Source organism: Mustela putorius, unplaced genomic scaffold (assembly GCF_011764305.1).
Source record: "Mustela putorius furo isolate JIRA1106 unplaced genomic scaffold, ASM1176430v1.1 tig00000145_pilon_pilon_pilon, whole genome shotgun sequence".
Taxonomy (NCBI): Eukaryota; Metazoa; Chordata; class Mammalia; order Carnivora; family Mustelidae; genus Mustela; species Mustela putorius.
The window spans coordinates 1,342,294-1,362,030 of record NW_025421294.1 but is presented as its reverse complement, the minus strand read 5'-3'; the positions used below and the strand labels follow the sequence as shown (position 1 = coordinate 1,362,030).

At 34.6% G+C, this 19,737-nt stretch overlaps 1 protein-coding gene across 7 annotated transcripts in view; it reads left to right on the top strand.

Moving 5' to 3' along the window:
* BDP1 (B double prime 1, subunit of RNA polymerase III transcription initiation factor IIIB) overlaps positions 1 to 18,953 on the top strand; it is a 96,058-nt gene extending 77,105 nt beyond the window's left edge. For all 7 annotated transcript variants that reach the window (XM_045075237.1, XM_045075236.1, XM_045075240.1 and 4 more), the window contains 9 exons: positions 3,226 to 3,376; positions 3,613 to 3,790; positions 6,157 to 6,220; positions 6,578 to 6,764; positions 7,797 to 8,004; positions 11,364 to 11,403; positions 12,003 to 12,270; positions 12,765 to 13,011; positions 16,259 to 18,953. In XM_045075237.1, the coding sequence (XP_044931172.1) occupies positions 3,226 to 3,376; positions 3,613 to 3,790; positions 6,157 to 6,220; positions 6,578 to 6,764; positions 7,797 to 8,004; positions 11,364 to 11,403; positions 12,003 to 12,270; positions 12,765 to 13,011; positions 16,259 to 16,390 (1,475 nt within the window). In that variant the 3' untranslated portion in view covers positions 16,391 to 18,953. The remainder of the gene's footprint in view (positions 1 to 3,225; positions 3,377 to 3,612; positions 3,791 to 6,156; positions 6,221 to 6,577; positions 6,765 to 7,796; positions 8,005 to 11,363; positions 11,404 to 12,002; positions 12,271 to 12,764; positions 13,012 to 16,258) is intronic.
* Positions 18,954 to 19,737: the final 784 nt, after the last annotated feature.

Sequence of the window (19,737 nt, the reverse complement as noted above, 5' to 3'; positions counted from 1 at the left end):
GCAGAGAGAGAGGGGAAGGCTCCCTGCTGAGCAGAGAGCCTGATGCGGGGCTCGAGTACAGGATCCTGGGATCATGACTTGAGCCAAAGGCAGAGGCTTTAACCACATTGAGCCACCCAGATGCCCCGAGTTTTTAAAGATTTTATTTATTTATTTGAGAGAGAGAGAATGAACAGGGGGAAGGAGCAGAGGCAGAGGGAGAAGCAGACTCCCTGCCAAGCAGGGAGCCTGATATAGGGCTCGATCCCAGGACTCTGAGATCATGACTTGAGCCAAAGGCAGACACATAATGGACTAAACCACCCAGGTCCCCCAGTAGCACTCTGTTTTTTAAAGATTAGTATATTGAAAAAAATCTTTCTATATGATTACCTAGTGTTCTCTTCCTTTTTTTTTTTAATGGCCTCATTAGATTGTGGTGTACATGTTGAATCCTACTCCTACTTCCTTTTCTACCTTCCCTCCCTGCCAAGGGCCCATCTGCTTCACATGCTAGTAAGAGCAGGAAAACAGTGTATATAGTAGGCTGTCTAGATTGTCTTAAGCCCTGTAGGTAGAAGATCTGGATAGTTAGCATCATCTTTGCCCTGTTTTGGGGTTCCTGATTTCTGGGATTTCCTTTCAGCCAGCAGTGCTTAATGATTCAGTTAGTTAATTCTGTTACTTACTTTGAGTTCAGAAGTACCCAAAAGATAATTCAGTGTGTAGGCTGAAGTTACCTTTTTTATTTTTATTAAAAATTTGTTTTGATTTGAGTGTGGTTGACACATAGTATTTTATATATATATATATATTTTTTTTTTTTAAAAAGATTTTATTTATTTATCAGAGAGAGAGAAGGGGAGAGAGCGAGCACAGGCAGACAGAATGGCAGACAGAGGCAGAGGGAGAAGCAGGCTCCCTGCTGAGCAAGGAGCCCGATGTGGGACTCGATCCCAGGACGCTGGGATCATGACCTGAGCTGAAGGCAGCTGCTTAACCAACTGAGCCACCCAGGCGTCCCCACACAGTATTATATTAGTTTCAGGTGTGCAACATAGTGATTCAAGAAGTTTGTTCATTGTGCCGTGCTCACCACAAGTAGAGCTACCATTTCTCACTATATGATGCTATTCTAGTACCATTGACTATTCCTTATGCTGTGCCTTTTATTCCCGTGATTTATTCATTCCATAACTGGAACCATGTATCTCCCATTTTGTCTGTCTTCTTATTTTGTCTGTCCTCCTATTTTGTCTGTCTTCCTACTCCCTCCGCTATGGAAACCATTAGTTTGTTCTCTGTATTTATAGATCGATTATTCTCTTCATTTGTATATTTGCTTTCTTATGATTCCATATATGAGGGAAATCATATGGTATTTGTCTCTCTCAGTTTGACTTAGCTCACTTACCATAATACCTTCTTGGTCCATCCAGTTCACAAACAGCCCAATTACAACTTTTTTAATGGCTTTTTAATATCCCATTGTGTATACATACACATTTTCCTTATCCATTCATGTACCGATGGGCACTTAGGTTTCTTCCATATCTTGGCTCTTGTAAATAATGCTGCAGTAAATTTTGGGGTGGTACATATATCCTTGGAATCTTGGTCTTTTCATTTTCTTTGTGTAAATACTTAGTACTAGAATTTATCATACGTATTTTTTTTTTTTAAGATTTTATTTATTTATTTGACAGCGAGAGATCACAAGTAGGCAGAGAGGCAGGCAGAGAGAGAGGAAGGGAAGCAGACTCCCTGCTGAGCAGAGAGCCCTCCGGGCTCCATCCCAGGACCCTGGGATCATGACCTGAGCCGAAGGCAGCGGCTTAACCCACTGAGCCACCCAGGCGCCCTATCATACGTATTTTTATTTGTGATTTTTGGAAAAACATCCTTACTGTTTTCCACAGTGGCTACACCAATTTACATTCCCACCATTAGTGCACAAGTGTTCCTTTTTCTCTATATCCTCATTAACACTTGTTATTTCTTGGGTTTTTGTTTTTGTTTTTGTATTTAGCCATTCTGGTTGTGATATCTTGTAGCTTGGATTTGCATTTCCCTGAGTTAGTTAGTTAGTTATTAGTTATGTTGAGCATCTTTTCATGTCTGTTACCCATCTGTATATCTTCTTTGGAAGACCCCTTTTTTTGTTTTTGTTGTTGTTGTTTGTTTGTTTTTAAATAGGTTCCATGTCCAGCATGGAGCTCAGTACAGGGCTTGAACTCATGACTCTGAGATCAAGACCCGAGATCAGGATTCAGACATTTAACTAACTGAGCCACCCAGGAGCCCCATCTGTGGCAATTTTTTAATTAGATTGTTTTGTTTTTTGGTGTTGAGTTGTATAAGTTCTGTATATATTTTGGATACAAACCCCTTATCAGATGTATCATTTGCAAATATTTTCTCTGAATTGGTAGGTTGCCTTTTCATTTTGTGGATGGTTTCCTTCGCTGTCAGTCCCAATAGTTTATTTTTGCTTCTGTTTCCCTTGCTTCTGGAGACATATCTAGAAAAATGTTGCTACAGCTGATGTCAGAGAAATTATTGCCCGTGTTTTTTTTCTAGGATTTTTATGGTTTGGTCTCATGTTTAGCTCTCTAATCCATTTTGAGTTTATATTTCGTTTATGGAGTTAGAAAGTGGTCCAATTTCAGTCTTTGGTAGCTGTCTAGTTTTCCAAGCACCATTTATTGAAGAGACACGTCTTTTACACATTGTATATTCTTCAGAGTTTTTTTGTGGTCCCATACAAATTTTAGTATTATTTGGTGTAGTTTTGTGATAAATGCTGTTGGTATTTTGATAGCGATTTGAAGGTAACTCTTTTATGTAGAAGTCATTTTCTTCTTCTTTGTGACATTGCTTTTAGAATAGCTCCCTCCCTAACAACTTTGCCCAAGGTGGAACTAGCCAGACCTCATGTGTACCCACTTCTAAAATTCTTTTATATGTGGGTTTGTAATTACACTGCTGTCACCATGGAGTGGACATAAAATTGCTATGGCAGCCATGAGTGAAATATGTATAGTGTAGGATTCGTTAATCATCTGCCTCAAAAATCGCATTGGCCAAGACCACTCTTACTGCTGCATGTAAGTTTGATTTTTGGATTAAGAGAAATTTGGAAGAGCTACTATATAGTGATCAGTCTTTAAAGAGAGAACATATTTCTAACTAATATGGAGGTTTTAGCTGTTTTGGACTATATCTTAAGTGTATTTTTTGTTTAAGAAACTGAGAAAAATATTTCTGAAGCAACGGAATTACAAGATGAAAACTTTGGATCATTTAGAACAGCAGAGAGTAAGGAGCAGTGCAAATTGGCTTGTGAACATGGTATTGAAGAGACTGCTATTTCTCAAGAAGCAAATCTAACTGAAAGGTAAAAAGAGAAATTCTGGGATTTAGTTTAAATTCTGTTTCAACTATAGTCATTAGCTATAGCTATAACTGATTGGAAAAGGAGGGTTCTGTTGCATTAAATATATTTTAGAACTTGAACACCATTAAATCTTTGACTCACAGCTCTAGACATTACTCTGTAATTGTCCACTTGGTTTCAGTACAGAACTTTAATACATACTCTGAAATTCAAATATGTACTAATCTCTTTTTCAGAAATGATGATCAGGAAGAGGAATCTCAAAAGGTTCAGATATCATCAGTTGCTCCAGTTTCCTTTGAGACAAGGCCCCATATACTTGGTTCAGATGTGGTTCTCCCTGAGAGTTCTGTTGAAGAGCCCCAAGGGAAGGACTCTAATGGAGACAATGTGCTTGCTCTTCATATGTTAGAGGTAAAAGAAGATAAAATAAAACATGGGGTGGCAGGGTGTTTATTCCCCATTAAAAAAAAATAAGGTATAATTTACATACAATAGACTTCACCTTCTTAAGTGTGTACGTGTACAAGTTGTGACAAACATATATAGTCATGTAAACAACATATGAGCATTTCCATCATCCCCCAGATTCCCCAGGGCCCTTTTTTACACCCCCCCCACCCCTTAGCACCCTGGCTACTTGGTGATCCCTTATCTGTTTTCTTTCCTTAGTTTTGCCTTTGCAAGAATGTATTGTGATAGAATTTTTTATTGAGTGTGTTTTTAGTCTTTTGAGCACAGATAAAACAGCCAATACGTAGCTTTGCTGTGAAAGTTTTGAAAAAGGGTTTTGTACAGAGTATTTACCTCTTGCTTGTGGGCCACTGAATCTGAGAACTACTTTCACGTTGCAGGTATTTTTTTGAGGTGTTATTACTACATGTTTGGTATCGTGTAAGATACTGGAGGGACAGAGTTGTGAGAAATCATTGAGGATAAGAATGGTTAAACTCTGGTAGGTGCTGTGAAAGCAAGTTGCACAAGACACTAAAGGGGTGGTCCTCAACCCAGTCTTCGGAAATAGGGTTTAGACATTTGCTTTCTGTTGCTGTTGTTAAAATTCCTCAGGTTATTCTGATGTGTAGCCAGGACTGAAAAAGCCCTTGATCTAGAAGAACAGATATGAATTAGCCAGTTGAAGGGAGAAGAACGTGTGTTAAGAATAAGTATGAAACAGCATTTCATGTTCAGGGATAAGTAGTTATGAGTAGGATATAAATGAAGTAGTTAAAGATGAGTGAGGTAGGCAACCTGGGAGCGGATCATAAAAGGGGTTTTTATGACTTGCAAGGATTTGGAGTATATCCAAATGTATGGGACTTTCCCTAGCCCCCAACTTGTTTTACTTTTTATTTTGAAATAATTTCAAACTCATTGAAGAGTTGTAAAGATCTTAAATAGAATTCTCATATAACTTTTACTTAGATTAATTAATTAATAACATTTTGCTTATTTGCTTTTTCTGTCATGCTCTCCATCTCTGTAGATAGATACTTTCAAGAAACTGAACCATTTGAGAGCAGACAGGAGCCTTCATTCATGCATATTCCAGCTTTTATTCGATACCATCAAGGATGTTTTTAATAGAGAAATGATGATACTGTTGTCACAGTCAGTATTACCATATTATCTAATACTGATACTAAAATTATATGTAATACATAGTTTCAACCAGGGCTCTCATACTGCGTTTAGTTGTCATTCTCTTTACTCTCTTTTCATCTGGACCCTGCACTCTTCCCTCTTTCGTGAGCTTGACATTGCAAGCTAATTCATAATCTGGATTTTTGTGCTTTGTTCCTCATTTTAGATACAGATTGAACAGTGTTTGGCACAATTACTACTTAGGTGTTGTTGTGTTCTTCCTTTTGTATCCCCTCAGCAGGCATGTGCTGTCAGCTTGTTTCATTGTTGGAGATGTGGACTAATTACTTGGGTAGCATGGTGTCTGCTAGATTTCTACATTAAACAGCATCTTCTGTACATTGTGTTAGTATTTTCAGACTCAGCCACCTTCTCCCCAGTAGTTTTAGTATCCATTGGTGATGCTTGCCTGAATCGATTACTGACGTTGGTTACAAAATGAGAGTTTGAAAATTTTAAGCAGTAAAGAATTACAATAAGAATTGCATTTTAGAGAATACAGTGTTGGCAGTTTTCTGGAGAACAGATTGGAAGGAGCTGTGCTGGTGGCGAGGAGACAGGCAGTTTGCTTCCATTCAGATAGGACAAGAGCTGCTGTAATGGGGATAGAGGGAAGGTTGAGGGGTTTGAGTCTCCCTTTCCTGTTACTTTAAAAATAATTTTATAAAAAAAATAATTTTATAAAATTCATGTATTTAACAATTTAGTCTGAATTCATTTGTGCATATATATTTATTTAAATAATCAAAAGTTATTTGTATAACTGAAAGTTTCAGAACATTTGAAAAATTGTTTATGGTTAAAAAGTTGAGTTTTGAAGCAGTAACTCTTATATCCAATTGTCTGGAAAACTTTTTAAAACTAGAATTAGGGGTGCCTTGGTGGCTCAGTTGTATGCCTTGGGCTTAGGTCATGATCCCAGGGAACAAGCCCTGGTCATGATCCCTGGGAACAAGCCCTGCATTGGGCTCCCTGCTCAGCGAGAAACCTGTTTCTCTCTCCCACTACCCCTGCTTTTGTTGCCTTTCTCATTGTCTGTCTCTCTCTGTCAAATGAATAAAATCTTAATAAATAAATAAATAAATGAAAATTTGGTTAACTTCATTCTTGTATTTTAACTTTTTAAATTTTTTTAGGGTACACTAACTAGTATGCCAGAAGTCCAACAAGAGAATGTAATCAGTTCTCAAGACTTAACAGGTATGATAATCTTCTTCGATAAAGTATCACCAAACCTAATAGTATAGCTTTTATCCCCCTACCCCATTTGACTAGGGAAAAACAAAATAGTTTTTTAGTCTATGACAGTCTTAAATTAAAAACAAATGAAAAACTTGAAGTATTTTGTGTATAAGTTTTGTTATTCCAAATTAAAAATCTTCTCTATAGTGAACTGTCTTTTTATCCTTTATGAAATTACTTTTTATTTTTGTGGGTATAATTTGCTTTTTATTCATGGGATAAGTTATAGTGAGACTTTTTAAGACATGTAATAAATTAATAAATTAATGATTTTCATAGTTCAGCTTTTCATGATTAACTTTCAAACTTTGATAGTGAATCTAGTTGCTAATGTACATCAAGATGGTGAGGATGAACAAGCATTCATTTTAACTCTGGTGGAAATCCCAACCAATGCTGTAGAAGAATTTAGTGATACCAGTGCACAGTTAATGCCAAACCCTTTACTGCCAGCACCCATATTGATCAAATCCGTGAATACAGAAGAAAGGAGTGACATGAGGTAATGAATAAGCTAAACTATTTATTTTTTACTTTTTATTTAAATTCCAGTTACTTATCATACAGTGCAGTGTTAGTTTCTGGTGTACAATATGGTGATTCAACACTTCCATACATCACCTGGGAACTGAACTCTTTTTGCCAGGAGGAAAGGTGCTTTATGAGTTGAATAGTATTAACTGAGTAAATTGTTCACCAGCATTATTTATAATTGTCTCAAAGCTCTTATTTAATAATTATGTGTTAAGTTAGAGAAGAAATTGTTGATTTTATGCCTGATAAAGCTGCCATTTAAATGTATAATACTTTTGTGTGAAACTTATTTGGTATCCTAAGCGTTTTGAAAGCTAAAAAAATTTAGCTGTTCAGATTGTAAAATGTTGTCTATCAAAGATGTGTGGTTACTTTGTAAGCTTATATATTTTAAATTCTGAAATAAATACACATTCACAGAAATTGCAAGAAGGATAACGTTTCTGTGTGTGTATGTGTATTTTTTTTTCAAGTAGGCTTCCATGCCCAGTGTGGAGCTCAACATGGGGTTGGAACTCACAACCCTGAGATCAAGACCTGAGCTGAGATCCAGAGTCAGACACTTAACCAACTGAGCCACCTAGGCGCCCCATTTCTATATATTTTAATACTGCTTTTTAAATTCCTTACTAGAGAATTGATGTATTTTAACAGTCACTGGTTAAGATGCTTAGTTCTCTGTCAAGTAGCATTAGATGTTAGCCTTTTATATAAGTAAAAGGCATTTTAGATTAAAATTTTAACTTTATAGATAAGGAAAACACTATTTTTATACCTTGGATTTAATTTAGTATTATGGATTTAAGTTGTGAGTTTTTGAGTATGAATGGATCTCAGAACTAACATTTTTATGTTTTATATATATATATATATAATATATATTATATATATATTAGTTACTTGGAAGTTTTTTGGCAGTTTTCACTGGAATATTTCAGCCTTTTACCTCATTAAGTAGCTTCTAATTTGCTAATTTCATATGTATGCATTTTCTATACAGTGTGAGTTTTCCAGTAACTTCAGTTGGTCAGAATACCATCTGTTTATCTGATCCTGGAAAAGATGATTCTGAAAAGCTTCCTCCTGCTAATTTGGATCTTATATCTAGGAAGAGATTTCACTGTATGCTTGATGAAAGTGACCAGGTTCCTCCTCCCAAAAAAAGTTTGCTCACTTCAGGAGATGATTGTCAAAATTATACTTCCGAGGTAAGATAGAATCATCAAGCAAGTAAGATGGCCATATTACAACAGATCCATTTCTGTTTCTTTCTTTAGACTCTTTATATAAAGATAGTGCTAATACTTTTCACCATTAACAATCCAGCTAAAACTGGTTTTGGATTCTCATTTTCAGCTGTTCTAGATGAAAATTGATGGACATTAGTCAGGAAGCCCATTCATAGTTCTTTGTAAATGGCTTAAAAAAAATAAGCCAAAATTGTCCTACAGATTTGGATCCCGGCTGTACCCTTTAACAGTTTTGGGACCCGAGTTAGGATTTTTTATTTCTGTGAATGAGTTTCCCGTTGTGTAAAATAGTAATAGTAGTATCATCATCAGTATTACCATAACGCATAAAGCTATCCATTGCTTTTAGGAAGAGAACCAGAACCTTAAAGGCCCTCTATTAGTCTGGCCCATTTCTGTCTCTGATCTCACTGTGTGCCTCACTCTGTTACTATATTGGCCATCTTTCAGTTTCTAGAAAGCACCATCTTTCTTCACATCCCAGGGCATTTCTTTTATTACCTTTTTATGAAACATTTTCTTGCCAAACATAGAAACTTCTTTAGCTCAGTCATCACTGTCTTTGGGAAGCCTGAAGATACTATGTGGATTTGATCACCAGCCACTATGTTAAAGGTTTCTTAGCACCCACTTGTTTATGTTTCCAATACTCATGATAATTTATCTCAACTGTGTAGCTACACTGTGGAAGAGTTAATTTATTTATTTTTGGGAAAGTTGATATAGAATCTCTTTTCTCAAAGGGATAGTTGAAGACCAGTAGTCCTTAGGTGAGGGCAGACAACAGAGGCAGTGGATTCTATTTCTTCTTCTTTTTTTTTTTTTTTGGCAGTGGATTCTTGTATATCTTATGGGTGGAAGATGGTATCACAGAATTTTTTTTTTATTAACATATAATGTATTATTTGCCCCAGGGGTACAGGTCTATGAATCATCAGGCTTACACATTTCACAGCATTCACCATAGCACATACCCTCCCCAATGTCCATAACCCAACCACCCTGAATGGTTTTAATTTCTCTTATGACAAGTAAGGTTGAATATCTTTCATATACTTAGAAGCCTTTTGTATTCCTTTCTCTGTGAAATGACTTTGTATTATTTAGCCATTTTTGTGGTTGTGTTGTTGATCTTTTTCCTAGAGATTTGGAGGAACTCTGTGTTGTTTATGTCTTTGAGGGAGTTGCATATATTTTCCCCTACTTTTTGTCTTTTGACTCTACTTTTTGTGTGTGTTCTTTTTTTCTTGCAGACCTCTTTTTGGTTGATTTTTTGGGTATGGGGTAAGATTTTATTTTTAAATAATCTCTACACCCAATGCAGGGCTTAAATGTACAGCTCCAAGATCAGGAGTCACATGCTCTATACACTGAGCCAGCCAGGTGCCCCAGTTTTTTTTAATACGAAAATTTTTAAGACTTTAAAAACGTAAGGAAGTATAATGTATCCCTGTGTATCAGTCACCCAGTTTCATTAGTTCATTAGCATTCCTTTCAAACATTGTGGTTTTTAAAAAAATTTTTTACTTATTTATTATAAGATTTTACTTATTTGACAGAGAAAGGAAGAGCATCACGCAAGCAGGGGGAGTTGCAGTTGAGGCATAGTGAGAAACAGGCTCCCCACTGAGCAGGGAGCCCAGTGTGGGGCTCAGTCCTAGGACTCTGGGATCATGACCTGAGCCAAAGGCACATATTTAACTGACTGAGCCAGCCAGACCCCTCTTTGATCTTATTTGTGATTTTTATTTTTTAAACTTAAAACATTCTGACAATAAAAAAATGCTTATAAAATGTTGAAGTTATAATTGTAAATTTTAGAATGCACACATACTGCAGTCACAGAGACATGTAGACATTTTTTTATGTAATCCATTTATCAGTCTTTTTATGTATGGCTTCTGGGGATTGTGTTACACATTGAAAGTCTACCTTGAGATTTAGTATAAATTCTTAGAGTTAACATTGATGATTTGTTTAGAATTTATTTTGGTGTTAGAAGAGTGTTTTCCAGGTGCCTACTTAGTTGTACCAGCACCATTTGTTGAATAATTCATTTTTTCTCCACTGACTTAAAATTCCACTTACTGGGTATGAAGTCCCATATGTATTTGAGTGTACTCCCTGAATTTTCTTCTACTTTGAGATCCACCTGTTTGTTCTAGAGCAACAGTGTCCCACTGTTTTAAATTACTGTAGTTTTTAAATGCTTTGCTATCTTAAATGGAAAGTTTCTCTCTCCCCTGCACATTATTTTATTTTTTTCAAGTTTTTCCTAGCTGGGTATATGTCCTAAAGTTGATGTTAATTTTAGAATTTACTTGTTTAGAGCTTAAAAAAAAAAAAAAAAAAAAAGAAACTATTGATACTTAAATTAGGATCATAGGACCAGTTAACATAGGGAAAATTGGTGTCAGAATTTTTGTTACGTTGGATTTTTTTTTTTTAATTCAAAAACATAGTATGTCTTTCCACTTGTTTAATTACTCTTTTATGTCTCAGTGGTATTTTTAGTTCTTCATTTAAATTCTGGTCCGTTTCTTATTAGATCATCCCCTAAGAATTTTATCTTTTTTGTTGTCATTATCATTGACAACAAAACGTTAGAGAACTTACTGAATTTCCCTTACCACCTACAGTAATTTTTCACTTGATTCTGTTGGGTTTTCTCATTCTTCTCATACACTTCATATACACTTAATTTCTTTCTCTTTTCTATATAGGCTAACAAAACTCAAAAAATATCAGAAAACAGTCCTGATAGTAGACATCTTTTTCTTATTCCTGATTTAAATGAGAATATTTCCAGTGTTTATGAATGGGATGCTGGTTTTGAATTGCAGTAATTACAGTTTATGGTGTTAAGAAAATGTCTTTTTTTAAAGTATGAATAATATTGGATACTTTCCCCGTAAACATACAGATGGGGGTATTATTTTTCTTCTCAGTTCAGTTGATTTATACTAAATTTCACATACTCAAACATCTTTGCATTCCTGAGACAAACTCTGCTTGATTATGTTGTGTTAGTCTTTTGATATGTTGCTGAATTATGTTTGTACTATTATATTTGATATTTTTGTACTGGTTATAATCAGAATTTGAATTAATATTAACACTGGTTTATTAAAAGCATTGGAAAACTTCTCTTTTACTGTGCTCTGGAATAGATTTAGTAACAGTAGCAATGTCTTTTTCATAAATGTTGGTAGCATTTCCATAAGATTTCTGGGAGATACATGCTTACTTCATTTAAAAAAAAAAAAAGAACGACGTTTTACTTGATAAATTTTTTTTTCTTAATTTTCTTAAAACAGGTGTGTTCAAAGGAAATGATAAATGCTTCTGAGGAAACAGGTGAGTGAAATAAATTTTAATATGATTACAATTGGCTATTTTTAATGCATCTGTTAAAATTTGGAATTGAAGAAGAGATCTTGCTCACTTTCTCTAAGAATCTTGCTTTGATTCTTATGTTTTTCTCCCCAGCTGAGATCTTGGATTTGGCACTTTCATAGCCATACAAAGCTGCTTTAATCCTGTAATTAATAGAAAACTATGTGGCTACAGGATGTCCTATAAAAGCTGAACAGTTATATTTTAGGAATTAGGAAGCTGAGCATAAAAGAGTTTTTATAGTTTCTTTGGTTTACTACCCAGGGATTAGCAGGTACTAACTCTTATTTTGTTAGTTGAAGATAGATTTATGGAGAAAGATTTTCTAGGTCAAAATATGTTGGTAGGACTATTTTGTATCTGAATGAAAAAATTCTAACCATACTTTTTTTTTTCATACTTTTTTTTTTAAACCAGCTACAAAGTTCTTAATAGTCCAGATGACTTACACATTAATTTATAATTTAGTTTATTCTTATTAGAGTAAGTTAATGGTATGTTGTATATACAGATTTCAATATGTGTTCTCTGTGTTTATCATTTGTCTTCATATTTTGAAGGAGAGTCTTACAAGGAACAAGGTATCTTCCCTACCTCAGGAGGCACACATACAACTCCAGAACCTCAGAAAGAGCAACTTGAACCAACTTTTCAGAGTATAGAATCTGGGTCTCTTGATAAAATAACAGATACACATATAGAAAAAAGTACATCTCAGTTACCTCAGGATGAGAGGATTGTGTCTGCTAAGGAGGAGGGAATTTGTGCTGCTTCGAAGTCTGAACAAATGAAAAACATTGCATCATCTTCAAAAACCCCATTATCCAGGTACTACGAGATGCTCTTTAACAGAAATTCTCTCCATTTCTCTTTCTCAAAGGGTAAATGTAACCTGTATGCAACAGATATGATATATATGTAAAGACTAAGTTCACTACTAAGGATGCTGTTTTATAAACATATCTCTCTATCAGTAATGTAAAGGGAAGGAGTTTTATCAAAGGAAGTTCGGTAGTCAACATTTTGTAGGACTCTTCAGATAAGTATGGAATTGTAGGAATTTGTTACATTCCATATAACAGGAGCTTAACTTTAAATGCTGAAACTAACTTTTTAGGTAGAAAATCTGCATTGGCACCCGATGGTATGATGGTATACCAGCTACTGGTATATAATGATCAAAATAATAAAGATATTTAGTAGATATGCTGATACCACTAATGTGGTATCGCATGTGCCATTTTCGTATTCATGGAAAGAAGTTGGTATTAGGAATTTCTCTTCTTGCATATTCTTGAATATCTTTACATTTGCGTTTCTAGACCTGGCAGAAGACCCCTGGGATTTTTGTCTTTAATATGTTCAAAGAATAGTTTGGAGTCTGATGAACCTACTCAGGTTTATAATAAGAAACGTCTAAAACCTCTTATACCTGTATCAAGAAAGAATCTGAAAAGATCAAATCTACTCACTGAAAGCCAGAAAAAAATCCAAGAGTCCTCTGATCAGCCTCCATCTCCAAGTGTTGTTGATACTCAATCTGAGAATACTGGCAGTTCAGCAACTCAGGTATGTGATAACTGTTATATTTTATTGTTTGTATAGAATGGGTTAGAGAGGTGCCTGGGTGGCTCAGTGGGTTAAAACCTCTGCTTGGATCATGATTCCTGGGTCCTGGGATTGAGTCCCGCATCAGGCTCTCTGCTCATCGGGGAGCCTGCTTCCTCCTCTCTCTCTCTCTGCCTGCCTCTCTGCCTACTTGTAATCTCTGTCTGTCAAATAAACAAATAAAATCTTAAAAAAAAAAAAAAAAAAGAATGGGTTAGAAATCAGACTCAACTAGGAAAAACATGGCAATTGCTATTTTCATTTGGATATTAGAAATTGTTTCAGAGCATCTCTTGTCTGTCTTCTCCCCATCATACCTCACTATAAGAAAGGAAGATAAGGTATTAAACTAAGAAGTTACAACTCCTTTAGTACAGAGGCATTTAAGCCAGCTGTACATGGACCCTTTAATTGTCATTCCTTTAATGCAGAGAACTTTTTGATCTGTGGAAGCAAAACAAAATGTTGCTGGTGTTTTATTTGTTTTGGGGGAAATGTCCTGAAATCCATAAGAATTCAAGGAATAGTAAAATTAGAATTTATTTGCATGTTTCATTTCTCTTCATGCTATTGATGTTCATATGGCAAGTCCTGGGATGGAAACATATATGAATTTACATCAGAAACTTTGGAAGAGTATTGGGATTGGTTACTTAGGATTTCAACACAGAAAAGGCTGGTGACCTATTAGATAGCATGAGTCTCAAAAGGAGTACTTTTGCAAAGACTGTCTTTAAAATTTTTAAAAATACTTCATATTTCCTAGAATTATTTTCTGGAACCAGTATGTTATGAATCTTTATTGTAGCCAAATGACTGTGGAGAACAGTTGTTAAAATTATCAGCAGTGTAACTGTGCCAGTGAAGGTCCTAGTCTTGCCAGCTTTAGATATTACCTCTTGAAAATAAATTTTTTTCTCATTTAATATGACAGTAGAGGGTAGAAATGTAATTTAATCTGTTTAATTAGCATTTCTTTTGTTATTAGTGAAGCATGCTCCCTGCTGAACAGAGAGAGAAGCAGGCAGAGAGAGAGGAGGAAGCAGGCTCCCTGCTTAGCAGAGAGCCCAGTGTGGGGCTCCATCACAGGACCCTAGGATCATGACCTGAGCCAAAGGCAGAGGCCTCAACCCACTGAGCCACCCAGGCGCCCCATGCCCCCATTATTTTTAATGACTAGATCATGTCCCACTGTTTTGATGTACCATAGAGTAATAGTGGTCTCACACTGGTAGTCATTTAGGTTATTCCTAATGGATTTGCTGCTTCAAATAATAGGGTAATAGCTAACTTATAAATGAGTGATTTTACACATTTATCTACAGGTTGAATTCCTAGAAATAGAATTGTTGGGGGGCACCTGGGTGGCTCAGTGGTTTGGGCTGCTGCCTTCGGCTCAGGTCATGATCTCAGGGTCCTGGGATCGAGCCCCGCATTGGGCTCTCTGCTCCGCAGGAAGCATGCTTCCCTCTCTCTCTCTCTCTCTCTGCCTGCCTCTCTGCCTACTTGTGATCTCTGTCTGTCAAATAAATAAATAAAATCTTAAAAAAAAAAAAAAAAGAAATAGAATTGTTGGATCAAAAGGGGGTTATTCTTTTGATAGAGATTGCTTGAGTGTCTTCCATACGGAACGTATTAGTTTCCGTTTTTAGCAGCAGTGTAGGAGACTAGGTTCTTTTTCCTCACACTAGATGTCATCATTTTTTTCACTTTTGGAATTCTTTGTAGATTTAATGAGCATATGAGTGAGGTTGAGCACTTCTTCATGTATTTGAATCATTTATGCTTTCTCTGTGAACCATCTAATCATGTTTGATTTTTTAAAAAAGATTTTATTTATTTATTTATTTAATTGACACAGAGAGAGAGTGAGCACAAGCAGGGGGAGCAGCTGAGGGAGAGGGAGAAGCAGGCTCCCCACTGAGCAGGGAGCCCGATTGAGGGACTCAATCCCAGGACTCTGGGATCATGATGCACTGAAGGCAGACGCTTAACCGACTAAGCCATCCAAGCACTCCATGTTTGGTTTTTAAAAAAAATTGCATCATTAGTATTTTTCATGTTGATTTGTAGAAGATCTTCCATTAACGAAAACCCTTTGGGATAAAGGTTATATGTGTATATTTGTTAATTTTAAAAAACCTATATGTCATTTGTTTTTTGATTTTGTGTACAGTAGTTTTTGCCATGTGGACATTTAAAAAATTTTTACATAGGTGAATTTATCAATCTTTTCTTTTATGACTTCTGCATTTCGAGTCATTTAAAAAGATAACTCCCTCTCCCCCAATCCAGGATTATTAAAAATTGTTTTCCCATGATATTTTAGAGTAGATTGTTTTTTAAGATTTTATTTATTTATTTGAGGGAGCATGAGCAGGAGGTGGCGGGGGTGGGGGAGTGGGGGGAGGAGGCTGCGCAGCAGGGGGCTGACTTGGGGCTCAGTCTCAGGATCCTGAGATCATGGCCTGAGCTAAAGGCAGATGTTTAACACACTAACCCACCCAAGCGTCCCTAGAATAGATGTTTTAAAAAATATTTTCACATTTAAATCATTTGATTTATCTTGAATTTATTTTGGTTTGACTTCTTTTTTTCCTAATATGGTTATATAGTTGTCCAACATCATTTATTAAATAATCCAACTTTTCTCATACTAAATTTGCAGTATGTGTTGGGGATATTTCTAGTCTTTTTGTTGATATATAAGTCTGTTCAATGACAATACGATGTCTTAATTTTTTGTAAGTTCGTAAGTATGCTAACTTTTGATAGGATTGCTTTAATTTGTAGTTGCCTTGGAATACTATTCTATTTTGTGGATCTGTATTCTTATGCAGGTTATCAAAATGTTTCATTATAGATTTGATGTTATGCTTTTCTGTATTAACTTTTTTCATGGAAATTACGGTAAAATAATGGATCGTATGTACACTGTAATTAATCATACCCACTGTTGTGTTTGTTGAGTCCAATTTTATTATTTTAACTACTTCAAAGGTTATCTTACTCATAAAATTCTTACTATGTTTAGTATTATTTCCCTAATAAAACAGCACAGAAACGAAACTTTTGGGTCAAAGAGTATGAACATATTTAAAGCTCTTAATATTTATTACTATATTGCTTTTCAAAGAGATGGCAATTTGGATGACCACTACCAATATATAAATGTTATATTGCATACTTATTTTTATTATCTTTTTAGGCTTCTTGTGATCGTCCCTTACCAAAAGAAGAATGTAAAAGTAGCCAAAACCGGGTACCTGAGGAGGAGCCAACCACAGTCTCAGAATATTTCTTCGGTGATATCTTTATCGAAGTAGATGAAACAGAATAAAAGTCTTTTTTTTTTTTTAATTTTTTTAAGTCTAGGATTTCCAGAGTCAAATATCAACTAAGCAGTATTTAGAAAAAAGCATCACTGGCTTTTTTTCTTTAGATTGATTTTGAATATTTAAGAGCTTGATTTGAAGCTTTTATAATCAGTGGAAAACATAGCTGAGGTTCCTTTCATTCTGATTGATTCAGCATTTTGGAAATACAAAGCAATTAAGACTGCTTCTGAGACAGAAATAGCTTCTCTTGTTCACGTTTTGACTCTTACTGTGCTGAACACACGTGGACATTTTGGAGTGCTGTGGGTAAACTCTCTGTATAAATCACAGTGCCGACTTATTTGGAGGTAGATTGTATTTAGCATTTAGTGAACTTATTTTGTAAAGGCTTTTTTCTGTTTTTTTTTTTTTATTTGTTTGTTTGTTTTTGTGTTTTATTTGTTTTGCTGAAGGCCTTTACAGTTGCCTCTGAGTATATGAAAGCATCTTGTGAAATCTCCACTTTAGTATGGTAAATCTTAAAAACTTTTCTATTATCAGCTATTTGACTGGAAAATATGTATTTTTCTAATTCATGTTGATGTAACATTAGTCCTAATTGAACAAGTAGTATTTAAACTTATTTATAAAAATGAAACATCAAAAAGTTTATTTATTTTTAAATTTTTTATTTAAAGGAATATTGAGTTTTAATTATTTTCACCACTCAGATTATGGGTAAAGACAACATTGACAAATTTGTGTTTGTCCCTTTTCCCTTTAATTTTTAAAGATATTTATAGTTATATCACTAAAAGTATTTGGATAGTATATATGTTTTGAATACATTTTTTTCTCATAGTTTAGTATATTGAATTTGTACTGTGAAGTTTTTGTTTTTCTTATTTTTTTGGATAATCTCAGGATTTGTATGGGGAAAAAACCCTTAATTTATGAGGGAGATTTGCCTACAAAATTCAGTCCCTTTTACACACACACACACACACACACACACTCACATACATTCCTTTTTTTAAAAACTAATTTCTTGATAGCTTTTTCCCCCCATTAAATTTTGCTTAAGGGGCTCTTAGGCCTTTAAGCACAGAACATAATTGTGATATTAAAACAGAAAATAAGATAATAAGACTTTATTTAGTCAGTGATTATCATCAGTATTAATTTAAGGGTTGTTTTTGATTTTGAAATTTTGCTTTTTATACATGTAATTCCATTATCTACCCAAGCAAATCTTCGGTGGTTCAAATCAAATTTCTCAAAAACAAATTTGTTCTTTTACTTGAAAAGCCTCAGAGCAGGAGTTAGAAACATTTTCTGCAAAACATTTTTGCAAAATATTCGGTGGCAGCTGTTTCAGTGTGAAAACAGCCACAGACAATACTGAAGGGATTGACATGGCTGTAATGGGCTTTTCATTTGACCCCTATATTAGATAGTAATTTTCTTACCTTAAGGTGCTGACATTTTATCTTTGACATATCTCTCATTGAAGTTATTAGTTGTGCATCACAATTAAAACTGTGATGATTGCATTACAAAATGATCAGTATTTCAACTGGGAAGATATTTTAATGTCTAGATAATTGTGTTGTATATTGAAAAAAATAGTGGCGAATTTTCAACTTCATTAGTAAAATAGGATGTGGTTCAGCAAATGTAACAGTAATCCTAAAATTGCTATTAGAGCATTTCTTATTCATTGCTTTATAGTGAAATTTATAATTTAACTTTTGTGTCATCAAGGGGGATCTATAAATCTGAGTGGAAATTCTCAGTAGGTATGCATTAATTTATTTCATGTGATTAATATGTCACAAAAATCATGGTTGTCAATCACATAGCTATTTTAATGCCCTGTTTTTATAAAATTTTTAAAGTCTCATATTTTGAAACAGTTTCTTTCATTTAATCTTAGTTTGGATGTTAGGTTGTCACAGTTAAACTATTATTCTATCCCTTGTGTAATATTTATTTTTTAACTTTGTTAACATCTGTCTCTTGTTCATCTATAATGAATTCATTTTATGGAAGGTGTAACTTCTTACTATATAAAAAAATAATTTTATCTTTGGGTATTCATTGTGTAAGAGAATCAAGTCAGCCAAGATAAATTGTCCTACTATAATATCCTTCAAACTTATCTGGGAAAATAAGAAACTTAATCATTGTATTTACCTTACAAGGTGGGAAGAATTAGTCACACCCTTTGTTTATATTCTTGTAAAGATGATGTTGTGAAGAATTATTTTGTAAATCTGAAAGGAGGTATGAATAATGGTCTTTATTTTCTTGACTTTTCCTCCTGAATACTTATATTTTAGCAAGTGGTCAACATGATGATTTTAAAAGCCTAACTGTTGGTAAATGATTGAGGCACAGTTAAAAATATGAGTATCTGCTGCTTACCACCATGTTATTCAAATTAGAAGTGACCATATATACTCTCTTGCTTGAAGGAGTTTTTGACAAAAAAGCAATACCTGTCATTTGTAAATTTTCTTGTTCTAAAGAAAGCAGTTATGTTCTATAGATATAAATTATGTAAATAAAAGTTATTTTATACTACTTCTATTGTTTTTTCTTTTCACATGACTTTTTTTTTAAAGGATGTCTTTTTTTTTTTTTAATATTTTATTTATTTGACAGAGAGAGATCACAAGTAGGCAGAGAGACAGGCAGAGAGAGAGGGGGAAGCAAGCTCCCCGCTGAGCAGAGAGCCCAATATGGGGCTTGATCCCAGGACCCTGAGATCATGACCTGAGCCGAAAGCAGAGGCTCAACCCACTGAGACACCCAGGCATCCCTCTTTTCACATGACTTAAAGATATTGTTTAACCAAAACTTGTCAGTTTTTCACCTACAGCATATACTTTCTTACATCCATAAAAATGTAAGTGGAATAATTAATCTTTTGTCTTATAAGTATGCTGTGAAGGATATTTTTTTGATCTTTTAAGATTAAAGTATAGACTTCTCCCTTCCTCCCATTTAGGACATGTGAAGAGTTGCTTTCTTGTTTATTTATTCCTTATATAATGAATTTTTAGGTATCAGAACTCAGTTTCTTTTACTGTTTTTTCTTCCCACTTTGTTTTCTTTGTAGAGAAACTTTTGTCCTGGCCATAATATAACCCTGGACATATAATCTAAAGCCCAGGATGGAATTTTTATCTTGAATTTACTCATACTATCAAAGAGCTTTATATATGAGCTGCCTATATTTTTTGGTCTGGTTGTGTGTAGAGACATTATGTGAAATCGAATAAAAGCCTAAAGAAATTGATATTTTTACTGTAATGGTGTTAGAGAGTTTTAAATAGTTATATCATCCAATATCCTACCTATGAGA